The following is a 13,338-nucleotide window of genomic DNA, read 5'->3' on the forward strand; positions in this document are numbered from 1 at the left end:
TTATATTCATTCATTACACACAGACTGATATATTTCAAATGTTTATTTCTTTTAATTTTGATGATTAGAGCTTACAGCTCATGAAAGTCAAAAATCAGTATCTCAAAATATTAGAATATTACTTAAGACCAATACAAAGAAAGGATTTTTAGAAATATTGGCCAACTGAAAAGTATGAAAATGAAAAGTATGAGCATGTACAGCACTCAATACTTAGTTGGGGCTCCTTTTGCCTGAATTACTGCAGCAATGCGGCGTGGCATGGAGTCGATCAGTCTGTGGCACTGCTCAGGTGTTATGAGAGCCCAGGTTGCTCTGATAGTGGCCTTCAGCTCATCTGCATTGTTGGGTCTGCTGTCTCTCATCTTCCTCTTGACAATACCCCATAGATTCTCTATGGGGTTCAGGTCAGGCGAGTTTGCTGGCCAATCAAGCACAGTAACACTATGGTCATTGAACCAGCTTTTGGTACCTTTGGCAGTGTGGGCAGGTGCCAAGTCCTGCTGGAAAATGAAATCAGCATCTCCATAAAGCTTGTCAGCAGAAGGAAGCACGAAGTGCTCTAAAATTTCCTGGTAGATGGCTGCATTGACTGTGGACATCAGAAAACACAGTGGACCAACACCAGCAGATGACATGGCAGCCCAAATCATCACTGACTGTGGAAACTTCACACTGGACTTCAAGCAACATGGATTCTGTGCCTCTCCACTCTTCCTTCAGACTCTGGGACCTTGATTTCCAAATGAAATGTAAAATTTACTTTCATCTGAAAAGAGGACTTTGGACCACTGAGCAACAGTCCAGTTCTTTTTCTCTGAGCGTGGTGACTCTTGATGCACTGACTCCAGCTTCAGTTCTCTCCTTGTGAAGCTCTCCCAAGTGTTTGAATCGGCTTTGCTTGACTGTATTCTCAAGCTTGCGGTCATCCCTGTTGCTTGTGCACCTTTTCCTACCCAAATTCTTCCTTCCAGTCAACTTTGCATTTAATATGCTTTGATACAGCACTCTGTAAACAGCCACACCTTTCAGTAATGACCTTCTGTGACTTACCCTCTTTGTGGAGGGTGTCAATGTTCGTCTTCTGGATCATTGCCAAGTCAGCAGTCTTCCCCATTATTGTGGTTTCAAAGAACAAGAGATACCCAGAATTTATACTGTAGGGATGGTCATTTATTCAAACTCAAATGTAAATATTCTAATATTTTGAGATACTGACTTTTGACTTTCATGAGCTGTAAGCTCTAATCATCAAAATTAAAAGAAATAAACATTTGAAATATATCAGTCTGTGTGTAATGAATGAATATAATATACAAGTTTCACTTTTTGAATGGAATTAGTGAAATAAATCAACTTTTTGATGATATTCTAATTATATGACCAGCACCTGTATATATATATATATAGATATATATATTGGAACTCTATAATTGATAATATTGACTGGAGAAGAGTTTGGTTAATTCCTTTTAAATACTGTATTAATAACAAAATAAAAGAATCACACTTCAAATTTCTACATAGCATTTACCCTTCTAAATCTTTAATGTCAAGAGTCAGTGATATTGATGATGTGTGCTGTTTGTGTAACAGTGAGAAAGAGATACTGACTCACTTATTTTTGACTGTAAAGTCGTAAACAGGTTTTGGATGGATTAGACTTAAATTAGATACACTTGCAAAATAAAAAATCTAATATTTTTATGATGTGAATGGAAATGTTAAATTATAAAGAAATAAAAATTGGAACGCATTAAAACATAAATAGAAATAAATATAAATCCTAAAGGAATGCTAATGAGATTTGTACCATAATTTGGAACTTATCCTATTGGGATCAACAAAGAATCATTTAAGAATCAACAGGAGTCTAATGAATATAAAATGGCTGAAAATAGGAATTAGGATTTCTTTAAGAAGAAAGAAAGAGGGAGAGAGAGAAATTAAATCCATATTTAAAACTAGCAGTTGAGCGGCTTATTGAAGGACACTGCTGGAGTTCTGACTCACATCATAATGAATAACGTCTCACTGATTCTAATCGGCGGTCATTCCCATCTGATTGAAGTCTGGGATTGCCCTCTCTAGCTAATTAAACGTCATTAAACACTATTATGGACAACATCCAGCCCTGTGATACCAATCACTCTACAAACAAACATAAACAGCTTTTAGAAACAGAGCCACATGAGACGTAATTAGTTTAACAGCCCAGTGATTGTAAAATAACAGAAAATCCACAGAAAGCCTGTATTTTGCCATTCAGTGCTCTTTTTGTATTATTTATCAACTGTTATGGTGTTGATTAATATTCTGAATTAACTTTTATTTGTATATGTTCGGTTTTCATTTGTTAATTTTAGTGGTTTTGTTATTTATTTTTTTATATATTTCAGATTAGCTAGCTAGTTTTAGTTTCAATTATTTTAGTACTTCTAATTTTCATTTAAGTTTATCATCTAATACTGATATTTTTTTTATTTTTTTCAGATTTATTTCAATTAACTAAAATAATTTGATGTTAAAAAAAATATATTATAAAAAAAAAAATCCGCAAACATTATTTGAAATATATCTACATCTCTGTCTTTGTTACACATGTACTTTACTGCAGTAAAATAATGAAAAGACAAAAAACCTACACAAACAACCATACAAATTTGTCTCAAAATTAGCGAACTGCAAAAGACTTATGGATGTGTTTACAGGAGCTGAACTGGAAAATTGCTATGCATTAGTTTTACACAACCAGGCAGTTCAGTTCTTAAAGCAGCTTGAATTGAGTTATTCATTGCTTTTAGTTTATTTAGTTGACTTTTAAGAAAACATATTTTGGCAGATAGCAAGCAATTTTCAGTGTGCATCTGATTGTTTCACATGTTTCATGGTCCAGCAGATGAACATGCACATGATTTAAATAATCATTCACGCTGAACTTTAATACTTAGAGGATTGTTTAGATCCTTAACCATCATGCATGAGCAACAATAATAGTGATGACTGACTTGATTGTATCATCAAAAAGCACATGCAATCCCAGTCCCAACATGGACTGACTCTCAAAGGATTAAAGAGGGATGCCTGGGAAAAACCTGGGGAAACTGAGAGCACAGAGACTGAAAGAGAGCGAAAGGGTGGAGACAGAAAGATAGTGAAGCTGTGTGTACAGAAGCAGCGATATAAACAGGAGATGCTGGAGAGATAAGGAAATTAAGGGAAAGGGCGCAACTCAAATAAACGCTCAAACAAACACTCTTTTCTGTCTAAACGACCCCTCATAACGTCTGGGACGCAGACGGAGTGACACGTCTCTCTCACAAATACTGGACACTGAAGGGATTCTACAGCAATTGACTTCTTGTAGAACCTCAAAACGCGGCGCATTCACTGGAGAGCTTCTGAAATACTGCAGCGTCAACTCTGAAGGATGCAAACCTCAACCGAGAACATCTGACATCCACTGGCGCTCTTGATAACATAGACAAGCTCTTTAATGTGAGCCATCAGACAGATGCTGTAGAAGTTCAAACTCAATGTAGACTGAATTTTACGCCTCAAGCTACAGTGGAGATTCTCAGAGGAGCTCCGTCAATTGAAACACCACTGCAAAAAAGTGCGCTGCATGTTCTTCTGCATGCTCTTGGTGGTCCTGTGAATGGATTATCTTTGTTTTGAAGTACATGAAGACATATGGTTCTTCATTTTTGGTCATTTTTGGAAATCTTGTTACAGCAAGAGAAACGTTGGAGGAATTGCATGTTCTTCAGCACATTCATGATGCAACTATTGAATGGACACTGATCATTTTTATTGAGGTAAACCATTTCTGTTAAACTCTGAAGTATATTCAGACTGGAAATTTGATCATTGTGTTGATTTGAAGAAGAAAACGAAAAAGGTTTGCCACGCAAGCATCTTTTTGCATATGCATTTACTTTCCTCAAGTGCTTCAAGAGTAAATCACCAAGAATATCCAATGAAAGAAGCCGAATCTTCTCTTCTCGACACCAACTGGTCTTCCCTCGTAAAACACGCCCCTCTGCTCCGCCTCAACGCCCTTGACTTCTCCGACCTATGGGATGATGAAGATCTTGAGCTGGACAGCATTGATGAAGACTCCTCCCACACTTCGGCCAATCAGATTGTAGCCACACCCATCCCCCCGCCTCCTCCCCCTTTGGCCCCGCCCCTCTCTGTAGCTAGCGAATCACCACGGCCATCAGGCTGTCGTACTCTGAGGCTCCACTGGAGCGCGCTGTTGAGTCTGCAGCCTTTGCCGAGAGTGGGCCGCTTCGGGCTTCAGTCGATCTGGGCCGGTCTGGAACCAGTTCAGCTAGACACCAATAGACTGGAATACCTGTTTGAGAGCAAAAGCAGCACCAACAGCGCCCTCTGCAGTCTGATGGGGGCACGACAGGTAGGACTTCAATGTTTAATGCGCACAAACGGTCGCTGGACCACATAAACATCGCTGCCCCAAGAAAATATTCCTGTTAAATCCTTATGTGTCAGTAAATATTACCGTATATCAGACAATAATTTTGTCTGATAATATTTCAGCAATGATCAGAACTGTCACTGACACCACAATTGTATGGTCTAAATTATGACATACTACGAGATGAAAAGTCATAATAAAAAAAGTCAAAGTCAAAATTATGACATAGTTGTAATTAGGAGATGAAAAGTAAGAACTATGACTTTAAAAGTCGATATTATGAAAAAATCGTAATTATGAGATAAAAAGTCAAAATTGTATTTTATTTTTTTATTCATCCTTTATTTTACCAGGATAGTCCTATTGAGATATAACATATCTACTCCCAGGGAGTCCTGGCCAAAATTATGACATGAAAAGTAAATTATGAGTTAAAACTTTAAAATTATGCCTTTAAAAGTCAAAATTATGACATATTTGCCTTTTCTTTGACTTTTCATGTCATAATGCAGACTTTAACATCAGAATTGCTACTTATGTCATGATTATGACATTTAAAGTAAAAATATGGTCTTTACAGCTCATATTTATGGCACCTAAAGTAATAATTACAGTATAAATGGACTTCCATAAAACAGTATACCTTTTAAAACAGAAAACAAACAACTCTGAACATTTTTTTTTGTCAAAAGGTTTTCAGCATCTTTTTCTCCGTTTATCCCTGCAGCAGAAGCAGCCGTGTGTGTCTGTATTGGGTGTAAAGCGTAGTAACATCATCACTATAGCTCTGAGCAGTCTGCCACCGGTTCACCTGCTTCCCCCTGCCATATACAGCATGGACAACACTGTACTAGACAGAGAAGACATCCAGGTGTGTTCCCTACAGCGCTGATTAAGTCAACATGAGTACAGAACCTATGCATCACTACAATCCTTAACTAACGCATATTACTATAACACAAATTACAGCAACAGTGAATGGAAAGCATGAGTGTTCATTGACATTATTGTGGCTCAGAGGTTGCAGATGATGGTTCCCACTGAAGAGGAGCTGAATCTGATAAAAGAGGCAAAAGCTCAGGCCCCGCGTTCACCTCTGGGCCCCGCAGAGCAGTGTCTCCTGACCCTGGGCAACATTCCTCATCTGAGCGCCAGACTGCAGCTCTGGGCCTTCGTTCTGGACCACGACACACTGGAGAGAGTGAGAGAGAGGAGTTACATTTCTATAGCTAGAGTGCTTGTCAGTGCAAACTCACAGCAATGCTGAAATTGACCTGACTCTTTTACAGCAAATTCCTCGCAACCGTATTGTTTTGGGGCCTGAAGCTGAGTTGAGTTTTTAAAAACGAAACAATGCTGTTACTGTCTCAGTGTAAACTGCAAAAACACAAATTTGCAAAAATTTCAGTCTATGCTTTGCGCAAATTATGGGAGTAACTGCCATTTACATGTGTAAACAATCAGCAAAAGGTTCATTCTATGACTGCAATAATAAGCATTTTCAAAAACTGGGTACAGTGATGTCATTATTTTACTCGATCAGTAAATGGAAATTTAAAAGTGTAAATGCATTAACAAATTACTTTCAACATACCATGAATAACTCCTAAAGATCCTCCTTCTATCCTCAGCAGTATTATGGATGTGTTAAACATCATTATAGTAATATATGTCTATATTTCGCAGCAATTACATTTTACTGCATCTGAGTGAAAACAAAATTGGAAAGAGACATGACGATTTGGGGAGAAAAATGCAAGATTCTTAGTGCATTCCAGGGAATTATTTGTGGTTTATATTGTAAATTAAATCAGGAGAGCAGACCACAAATGCATAGTATATGTTGTCTTTTTTTCATTTTTTTTTCATTTACTTGCAGTGGAATACAAAAAGAGAAAATAATCAGGAGTAAAATAGATATTGTTGTTATATCACGTCACATTAACATACCAAACGTAATGTTATTCTCCTAACTTCTGAAAATAGAAAATGAAAATTGACAGCCTATTTAATCAAAATAACGGATAAGGATTATTTGGAGTGTCATCTTATGATTTGAAATCATGCTTTTTGAGTAGAACTTCCCCAAACCGGAAGTGCCTCCCATAATATAAAACACAGTAGGCTCGTTAGGAAAAAGGTGGACAGGAATGCGTATATGCGCAGGTGAGAAATGACTTTACAAAGTGACATGGCCAACTGGCCTGGCATGCACACGGAACAGGGATTGTTTTGACAACATTGTCGTCTATATGCAGAACCTTTCAAAAATCTGTTTTTAGTACATTGTTGTCATGTAGACATACCCTTAGTCTCAAACATCAGGGTTTGTTTTCTGATACTGTTCCAGGTTAGAAAAAAAAGTAAATTTAATGTGTTGCTTATTGAAACTTGCTAGCAATTTCTGAAAGATAATTGTTTCAAAGTAAATCCATCCAACACTATTTTTATTTATTATTTACTCTTTATTTTTTTTGAGTGTGGCTAATTGGTATGAATTTGTATGATCTCATTTGTACACTTTCATACAATCTTTTTATTGACAGTTAAAATCACATTATACAAATTGATACAAAATCACCACCTTTTAAAATAGGTATTCTCATGAGCTCAGGTTGGATTATCCTTCATTGTATGAGTGAAATCTGTACTGGAAAACTGTCCAGGCATGTACGTGCTTGACATTATTTGAATAAAATCATCAACTAAGATAAATAAATGAACTGATGGTGAGAGAACTGAACTGCTGTTTTCTGTCACGTCTGGTCATTTGTAGTGTTTGTTTTTGTGCAGCTCTGTTCCATGCTTTGCTTATGCATCTAAACAGGAAATCGCAGAGCCGCTCTTCCATCTGAAGCTTGCCATGGAGCAGCTGGCGGCCAATCAGACGTTCCGCTGCATACTAGCGACTGTGCTGGCCGTCGGTAACTTTCTGAACGGCTGTAAGGTGAGGATGAGTGTATAAAGATGTGTGCAGTCACACCCGTCCCACATGTTGCATGATGGTGTGTGTTTTTTACAGGCGAAGGGGTTTGAGTTGAGTTACCTGGGCAAGCTCTCTCAGGTGAGAGACACACACGGCCGGCAGCCTCTGCTTCATCACGTATGTGTGTTATTGCTCCAGCTTTACCCACAATCCTCTGATCTGTACTCCGACATCACTGCTGTCACAAAAGCCAGCAAGGTATGAGGCTATGCTTGGTATGTATCTTTTGTGCAGTATGCTGAAAAAACAATAGAACCCTGCCCAAAACACAATAGAAAATGTAATGGTTTTAATGGTTATAATGGGAATTGTATAGGTTTTAATGGACACTATAATGGTGTCTACTGGTATGTGATGGATTCTATTGGTGGGATGTTAAATCCTATTGGAAAAATGCCCAAAACACACTACAAAAGGAATTTTGTAATGGTTTTACTGGAAAAAGCTAATGGTTTATAATGGTATTTTAATGGAAATCATTAGAATTTTTGTGATGGTTTCTAATATTTTTTTGTTTGTTTTTTTAGCAGGGATGGCCTACTATTAAAAAATCCAGAGAAACAATATGCATTGCAAATGTTTCAAATATACTGCACTCTTGCTTTTCATGTTTACTACAGTTGCGTACAGACATGGATGAATTGCAGTTTTATATCAGTTGTGTGAAAATAGCCAACATTTACTAATAGCAGTCTATGAAAATAATGACCCAGGAAATGTTAAAAACTGATATTACCTCAGGTTGTACTGAATATTTTTGGCAAAAGGGCCACTGATTAGTAGGTGTGACTCCCTGCCCTGTTCATGCAACAGCTTACAGTATTCGATTCTGAATAGAAATCCCTAAGTAACCTGTGACTACAGTGAAACTATAGAAAATATCAAAGAGGGCGACTGTCTAGCTCCCAACTCTGGAGTTCAGCTCCAACAAATCAAACACACCTGAACAAGCTAATCAAGGTCTTATCAAATAAAAATGTTAATTGCCACATTCAAAATAAATATTTTAAAATGCAGGCTAAGAGTCACTAATTAAACAAGTATATGTTCAGCTAATTGTCAGCCTCTTACACGTATGCTTCTTGCAAACAATTAGTGAATATGCATATAAACAGCCTTTTAATTAACAGAGTGGAATAATCATGGCTGATAGTAAGACACGCAAAAGTAAAAGTAAACCAGAAGAGCTGTTACTTCTTGCCCAGCTGGTTAATGAAAACAAGGATATAGGCTAATCAAAGGAAAACTGTCCCCGACAAGTTCTACAACAGTCATAATACCCCCGCGATTAAGGCGATATACCTTTTTAAAAGCTCATCATCGTCAAATGTTTCAAAAATGTTTAGATTGCAAGGCAGATTGCCGACAACAACCATTTTAGAATAGTTTGTGGTTCAGTCTTAGTGACTTAGGAGTCCTCTTCTCTACTCGTAACGTTTCACAGATTTAGGAGCTAGTTTTAGCGCTAAAATGCTTTGTGAAATACTCTTAGAGCAAAAATTTAGGAGTCCTAAATTTAGGACTGACACGCCAATTATTTTTAAGATTTTCTCCTAAATCGGTGAGTTATAAGCTACTTTTAGCTTTAAGATGTTTTGTGAATATGGGCCCTGGTCTAGCTAATCAAGGCACGAGTTCATCGCTCAGATTACCGCATAGAGAGTGGAGCAAATGAGTTGCGAAAAACTGACGGGTCAATTCACAAAACAGTTTGCACTTTGAATCCTCACTCAGTCAGTGAATCGTTCGCCGTCATTCACAACCAAGTGTGCCTCACAAGCGCTGAAAGATGAAGCCAAAGCGTTTTGATCGCCCCCAGGTGTCTGGACCCAGTATAGGTCATAAACCCCGCCCACTCTATGTAATGTAATGGGACGTGAGGCTAAAATGATTAAACTACACTTCAAATATATATTTTTCTCCAAATATGTTTTTTTTTTTTTCTTTATGTAATTTTTATCGTGCTAATGTAAGTACAAGTGTTCATTTTTAAATTAAGTTTTGTTTTTAGTTATGTGATGCTATAAAAACGGCTGTGTGATGACAATCAACAGCTGATGATATCCAGTTAATTAATTAATTAATCCTGTTTTTTGTTTTGAACATGTTTCCTTTTCCTGTCTCTGATAAACATTCACACGCTGGCCGCTAGTGTGACTACACACAAGTGCAGCTGAATTTCTCACAGCTTGAATCACTTTGCAAAGCATGCTGGGATCAACTCCGACTACTTGAGAAGGATGGGAAGAAGAAGAAAGGTAGAGGAAGAAAAGAGGAAGGTGGAGAAGAGGCAACGCTCCATCAGAGGCTTACCCAGTTTCTGAAAGACTGTGAGGAGAGGTTGAAGGTGCTACGAGCAGTTCACCGCAGAGTTATCAACAGGTAAAACGAGTTAGTTAACACAAAATGACAAAACAGGCAATAGCTAATTGTCATTGAAACAAATGTTGTTTTTTTTTTACCCTCATTTAGCCAAATCTGTTTGTAAAAACCTTTAGACAAAAAGCCTAGATATACTATATATATATATATATATATATATATATATACAAAACAAAATTAAGTCTACAAAACTAATTTAGAGCATTTAAGTAAACTTTAGATCAATACAATTTTATGGTCATGAAACATTAAATTAAATCAAGTTTGTCAAAAAATTTTGATTGGTATAGTTAATTTATTTAATACTATTTCATCTCACCACACTTGCAGTTACCAATAAGTGTAATATTTAATATATAAAATGTCATAAAATGTCCAAGACATAACATTGTTTAATTTGTGTTATTTTTCCTTGCATTTAGATTCCACTCGTTCCTGTTCTTCCTTGGTTATTCGCGTACCATGGTGAGAGAAACGAGTGCTGAGGTGTTTTGTAAGACTGTTAGTGACTTTGCTCTGGAGTACAGAGCCACTCGCAATGCTATCCTTCACCAGAGGGAGAGAGAGAAGGAGAAGCACAGTCAAAACACACCTAAACTCAAAACCAGAGGCCATCAAAGCCTGTCTGATGTAAGGAACAGGCACTTTTCACAAATAAGGGCCCAAAACACTTTAAACAGATATTTATTGACTTCCTAGTTTAATTGTTTGTACACGTGTGGTCAGAATTGTTGGTACCCTTGGTAAATATTGACAAAAAAGGCTGTGAAAATAAACCTGCGATATTAATCCTTTTGATCTTTATTTACAATTTTTTTTTTTTAAATTAAAAATCTAACCTTTCATTGAGCTAAAACAATTGAAAATGGGGAGAAATCTCATTATTAAATAAGTGTTTTTTTCTCAAATACACGTTGGACACAATTATTGGCACCCCTAAAAATTATTATGAGTAAAATATCTGTGAAGTATATTCATATTCACAATTTTGAGCACTCCAGGGTGATTATGAACATGAGATTATCCAGCCATGGCTTCCTGTTTCAAAGAAATATAAATAGGAGGTAAAACAAAGCCCAAATTCCCTTAAACATCATCACAATGAGAAAAACCAAAGAATATATTTCTGATGTGCAGCAAAAGATAATTGAGCTTCACAAATTAGTGAAGTGGCTTTAAGAAAAGAGCTAGAGCAGTGAAAATTCCCATTTCCACCATCAGGGCAATAATTAATAATTTACAATCAACATAAAATGTTATGAATCTGCCTGGAAGAGGACGTGTGTCTATATCGTCCTAATGCACGGTGAGAAGGAGAGTTTGAGTGGCTAAAGACTCTTCAAGGACCACAGCTGGAGAATTGCAGAAAATAGTTGATAGTAGAAAAAATATCAAACCTACACCACATCTACACCACATGTTGTTTGGGAGGGTTTCAAGAAGAAGAAAAAAAAAATCAAGAAAAGAAAATGCTTTCACCAAAAACAAACTGCAGCATATTCAGTTATCAGACACGACTGGAACTTCAAATGGGACTGGCTTCTATGGTCAGATGAAACTAAAAAATTAGCTTTTTAACAGCAAACACTCAAGACGGGTTTGGTGAACACTTGATGGTGTACAATGTACAATGAAATATACTGCTGTATTTTTGATGTTGTGGGCCTATATTTCTGCTGGAGGTCCTGAACATCTTGTTTAGACACATGGCATCAGGGATGTTTGGATCTTCCAACCGTACAATAATCCAAACACAAACCTCAAAAACAACACAAAAATGGGTCACTGAGCACAAAACCAAGCTTCTGCTGGCCATTCTAGTCCTCTGACCTGAACCCTGTAGAAAATGAGTGAACTGAAGAGAAGAAGCAGCAACATGGAGCTGTGAATCTAAAGGGTCTGGAGTGATTCTGGATGAAGGAATGGTCTCTGATGTCTTGTCAGGTGTCTCTAACCTCATCAGGCATTATAGGAGAACATTTAGAGCTGTTAAACTGGCAAATGGAGGTTTCAAAAAGTATTGAATGGTGCCGTTAATTATGTCCAATGTGTATTAGAGAAAAACATTTATTTCATAATGATATTTCCCCACATTTTAAATTCTTATGATCCAATGAAAGGTTAGATTTTTGAGAATTGTTTTAATAAAATATCAAAATAATTAACAATGCAGATTAATTTTCACAGCCTTCTTTGTTCATATTTACCAAGGGTACGACCACGTGTGTATCTAAAAGTTATATACGTATATTTGGTCACACTTTTTTTAAGGTCCAATTCTCACTATTACCAAACTATGACTTTTGCATAAATAAACTCATAATTTGCTGCTTATTAATAGTAAGGTAGTTGATAAGTTTAGGCATTTGGTATTTAAATAAGTTCTTAAGTGAAAAGTCTTTTGGAGGAAGAGAAGAGAAGCAAAATGTACACCAAATTTGTCAATTTTAATTAGCAATCTACATAGTGATGCATTACTTTCTTTCACTGTATAGGACAATCAGGAGCAGGTGAAACTTGAAGAGGTTTTGAAGGCTCCTGAATCATCGTCATCATCATCTTTCCACTTTGACTTCACTCTTCCAAGACAGCGCAGCAAGACGAGTGACAAGAAAGGTAGCCTATTATAAACATTACTACATCCTTTAGTTGCATTCAAATAAAAACTGAAAATATTTACAAATATTAATGATTGATTTGTTGCAGGTAGTCACTCCCGAAAGCTGAAGTGGTGATCTCCAATCCTTATTTCCTCTAAAAGTAATTGAAGTGTTAGCTTGTCAACTATATTTTTTGATTATGGAAGCAAAACTTGAAATAACATCTGTTTTGTTTTGTTTTTTTGTTTGTCAATTCTTTTCCATTGTTGGTAAGTTAGCAACTGTCACAAATCTCTGTAACTTTTAGGTTTTGAGTCAAAAGCAGTGATTTTGCATGCTGAATTGTTGCTGTTCATGAATTGTTTTGTTTCATTATTGTTTTAATGCTTAACTTTTGACTTTCTTTCCTTGCTTTGTTTGTGTGTTTTACATTGCATTAACGGTACAGTAGTATAAACTACAATAAACTGTTAGCAGTTTAGTATTCTTGCCATAATTTCCTGTTGTGATTCAGAATTTCAAATATATATATTCATCAATGATATTGTGATTAGCAATCATTCAATGACTTTGTGTTCCCTGCTAAAAAAAAAACAATAGAAGCCCAATAGAAACCATCACAGAAATTCCAATGGTTTCCATTAAAATACCATTATAAACCATTAGCTTTTTCCAGTAAAACCATTACAAAATTCCTCTTTGTAGTGTGTTTTGGGCATTTTTCCAATAGGATTTAACATCCCACCAATAGAATCCATCACATACCAGTAGACACCATTATAGTGTCCATTAAAACCTATACAATTCCCATTATAACCATTAAAACCATTACATTTTCTATTGTTTTTTTTTTTCAGCAGGGTTAAGTAGATGTTTAACAACTTTTTTAGTTTAGTTTATGTATTTAATGTTTTTTTTTTTTTTTACAA

At 36.3% G+C, this 13,338-nt stretch overlaps 1 protein-coding gene across 2 annotated transcripts; it reads left to right on the forward strand.

The window, feature by feature from the left end:
- The first annotated feature begins 3,299 nt into the window (after positions 1-3,299).
- Positions 3,300-13,328, forward strand: si:ch211-63p21.2 (FH1/FH2 domain-containing protein 1). Of its 2 annotated transcripts, none has more exons than XM_058782827.1 (9): positions 3,300-4,420; positions 5,169-5,312; positions 5,460-5,642; positions 7,269-7,388; positions 7,464-7,625; positions 9,580-9,809; positions 10,232-10,439; positions 12,305-12,425; positions 12,516-13,328. In XM_058782827.1, the coding sequence occupies exons 1-9, from the start codon at positions 3,929-3,931 to the stop codon at positions 12,542-12,544; spliced, it is 1,689 nt and encodes a 562-aa protein (XP_058638810.1). In that variant the 5' UTR covers positions 3,300-3,928; the 3' UTR covers positions 12,545-13,328. The 2 variants fall into 2 exon arrangements, with proteins under 2 accessions (XP_058638810.1, XP_058638811.1); XM_058782828.1 differs by having other exon boundaries at positions 10,232-10,274.
- Positions 13,329-13,338: the final 10 nt, after the last annotated feature.

This window comes from Onychostoma macrolepis, chromosome 07, assembly GCF_012432095.1.
Source record: "Onychostoma macrolepis isolate SWU-2019 chromosome 07, ASM1243209v1, whole genome shotgun sequence".
Classification (NCBI taxonomy): Eukaryota; Metazoa; Chordata; class Actinopteri; order Cypriniformes; family Cyprinidae; genus Onychostoma; species Onychostoma macrolepis.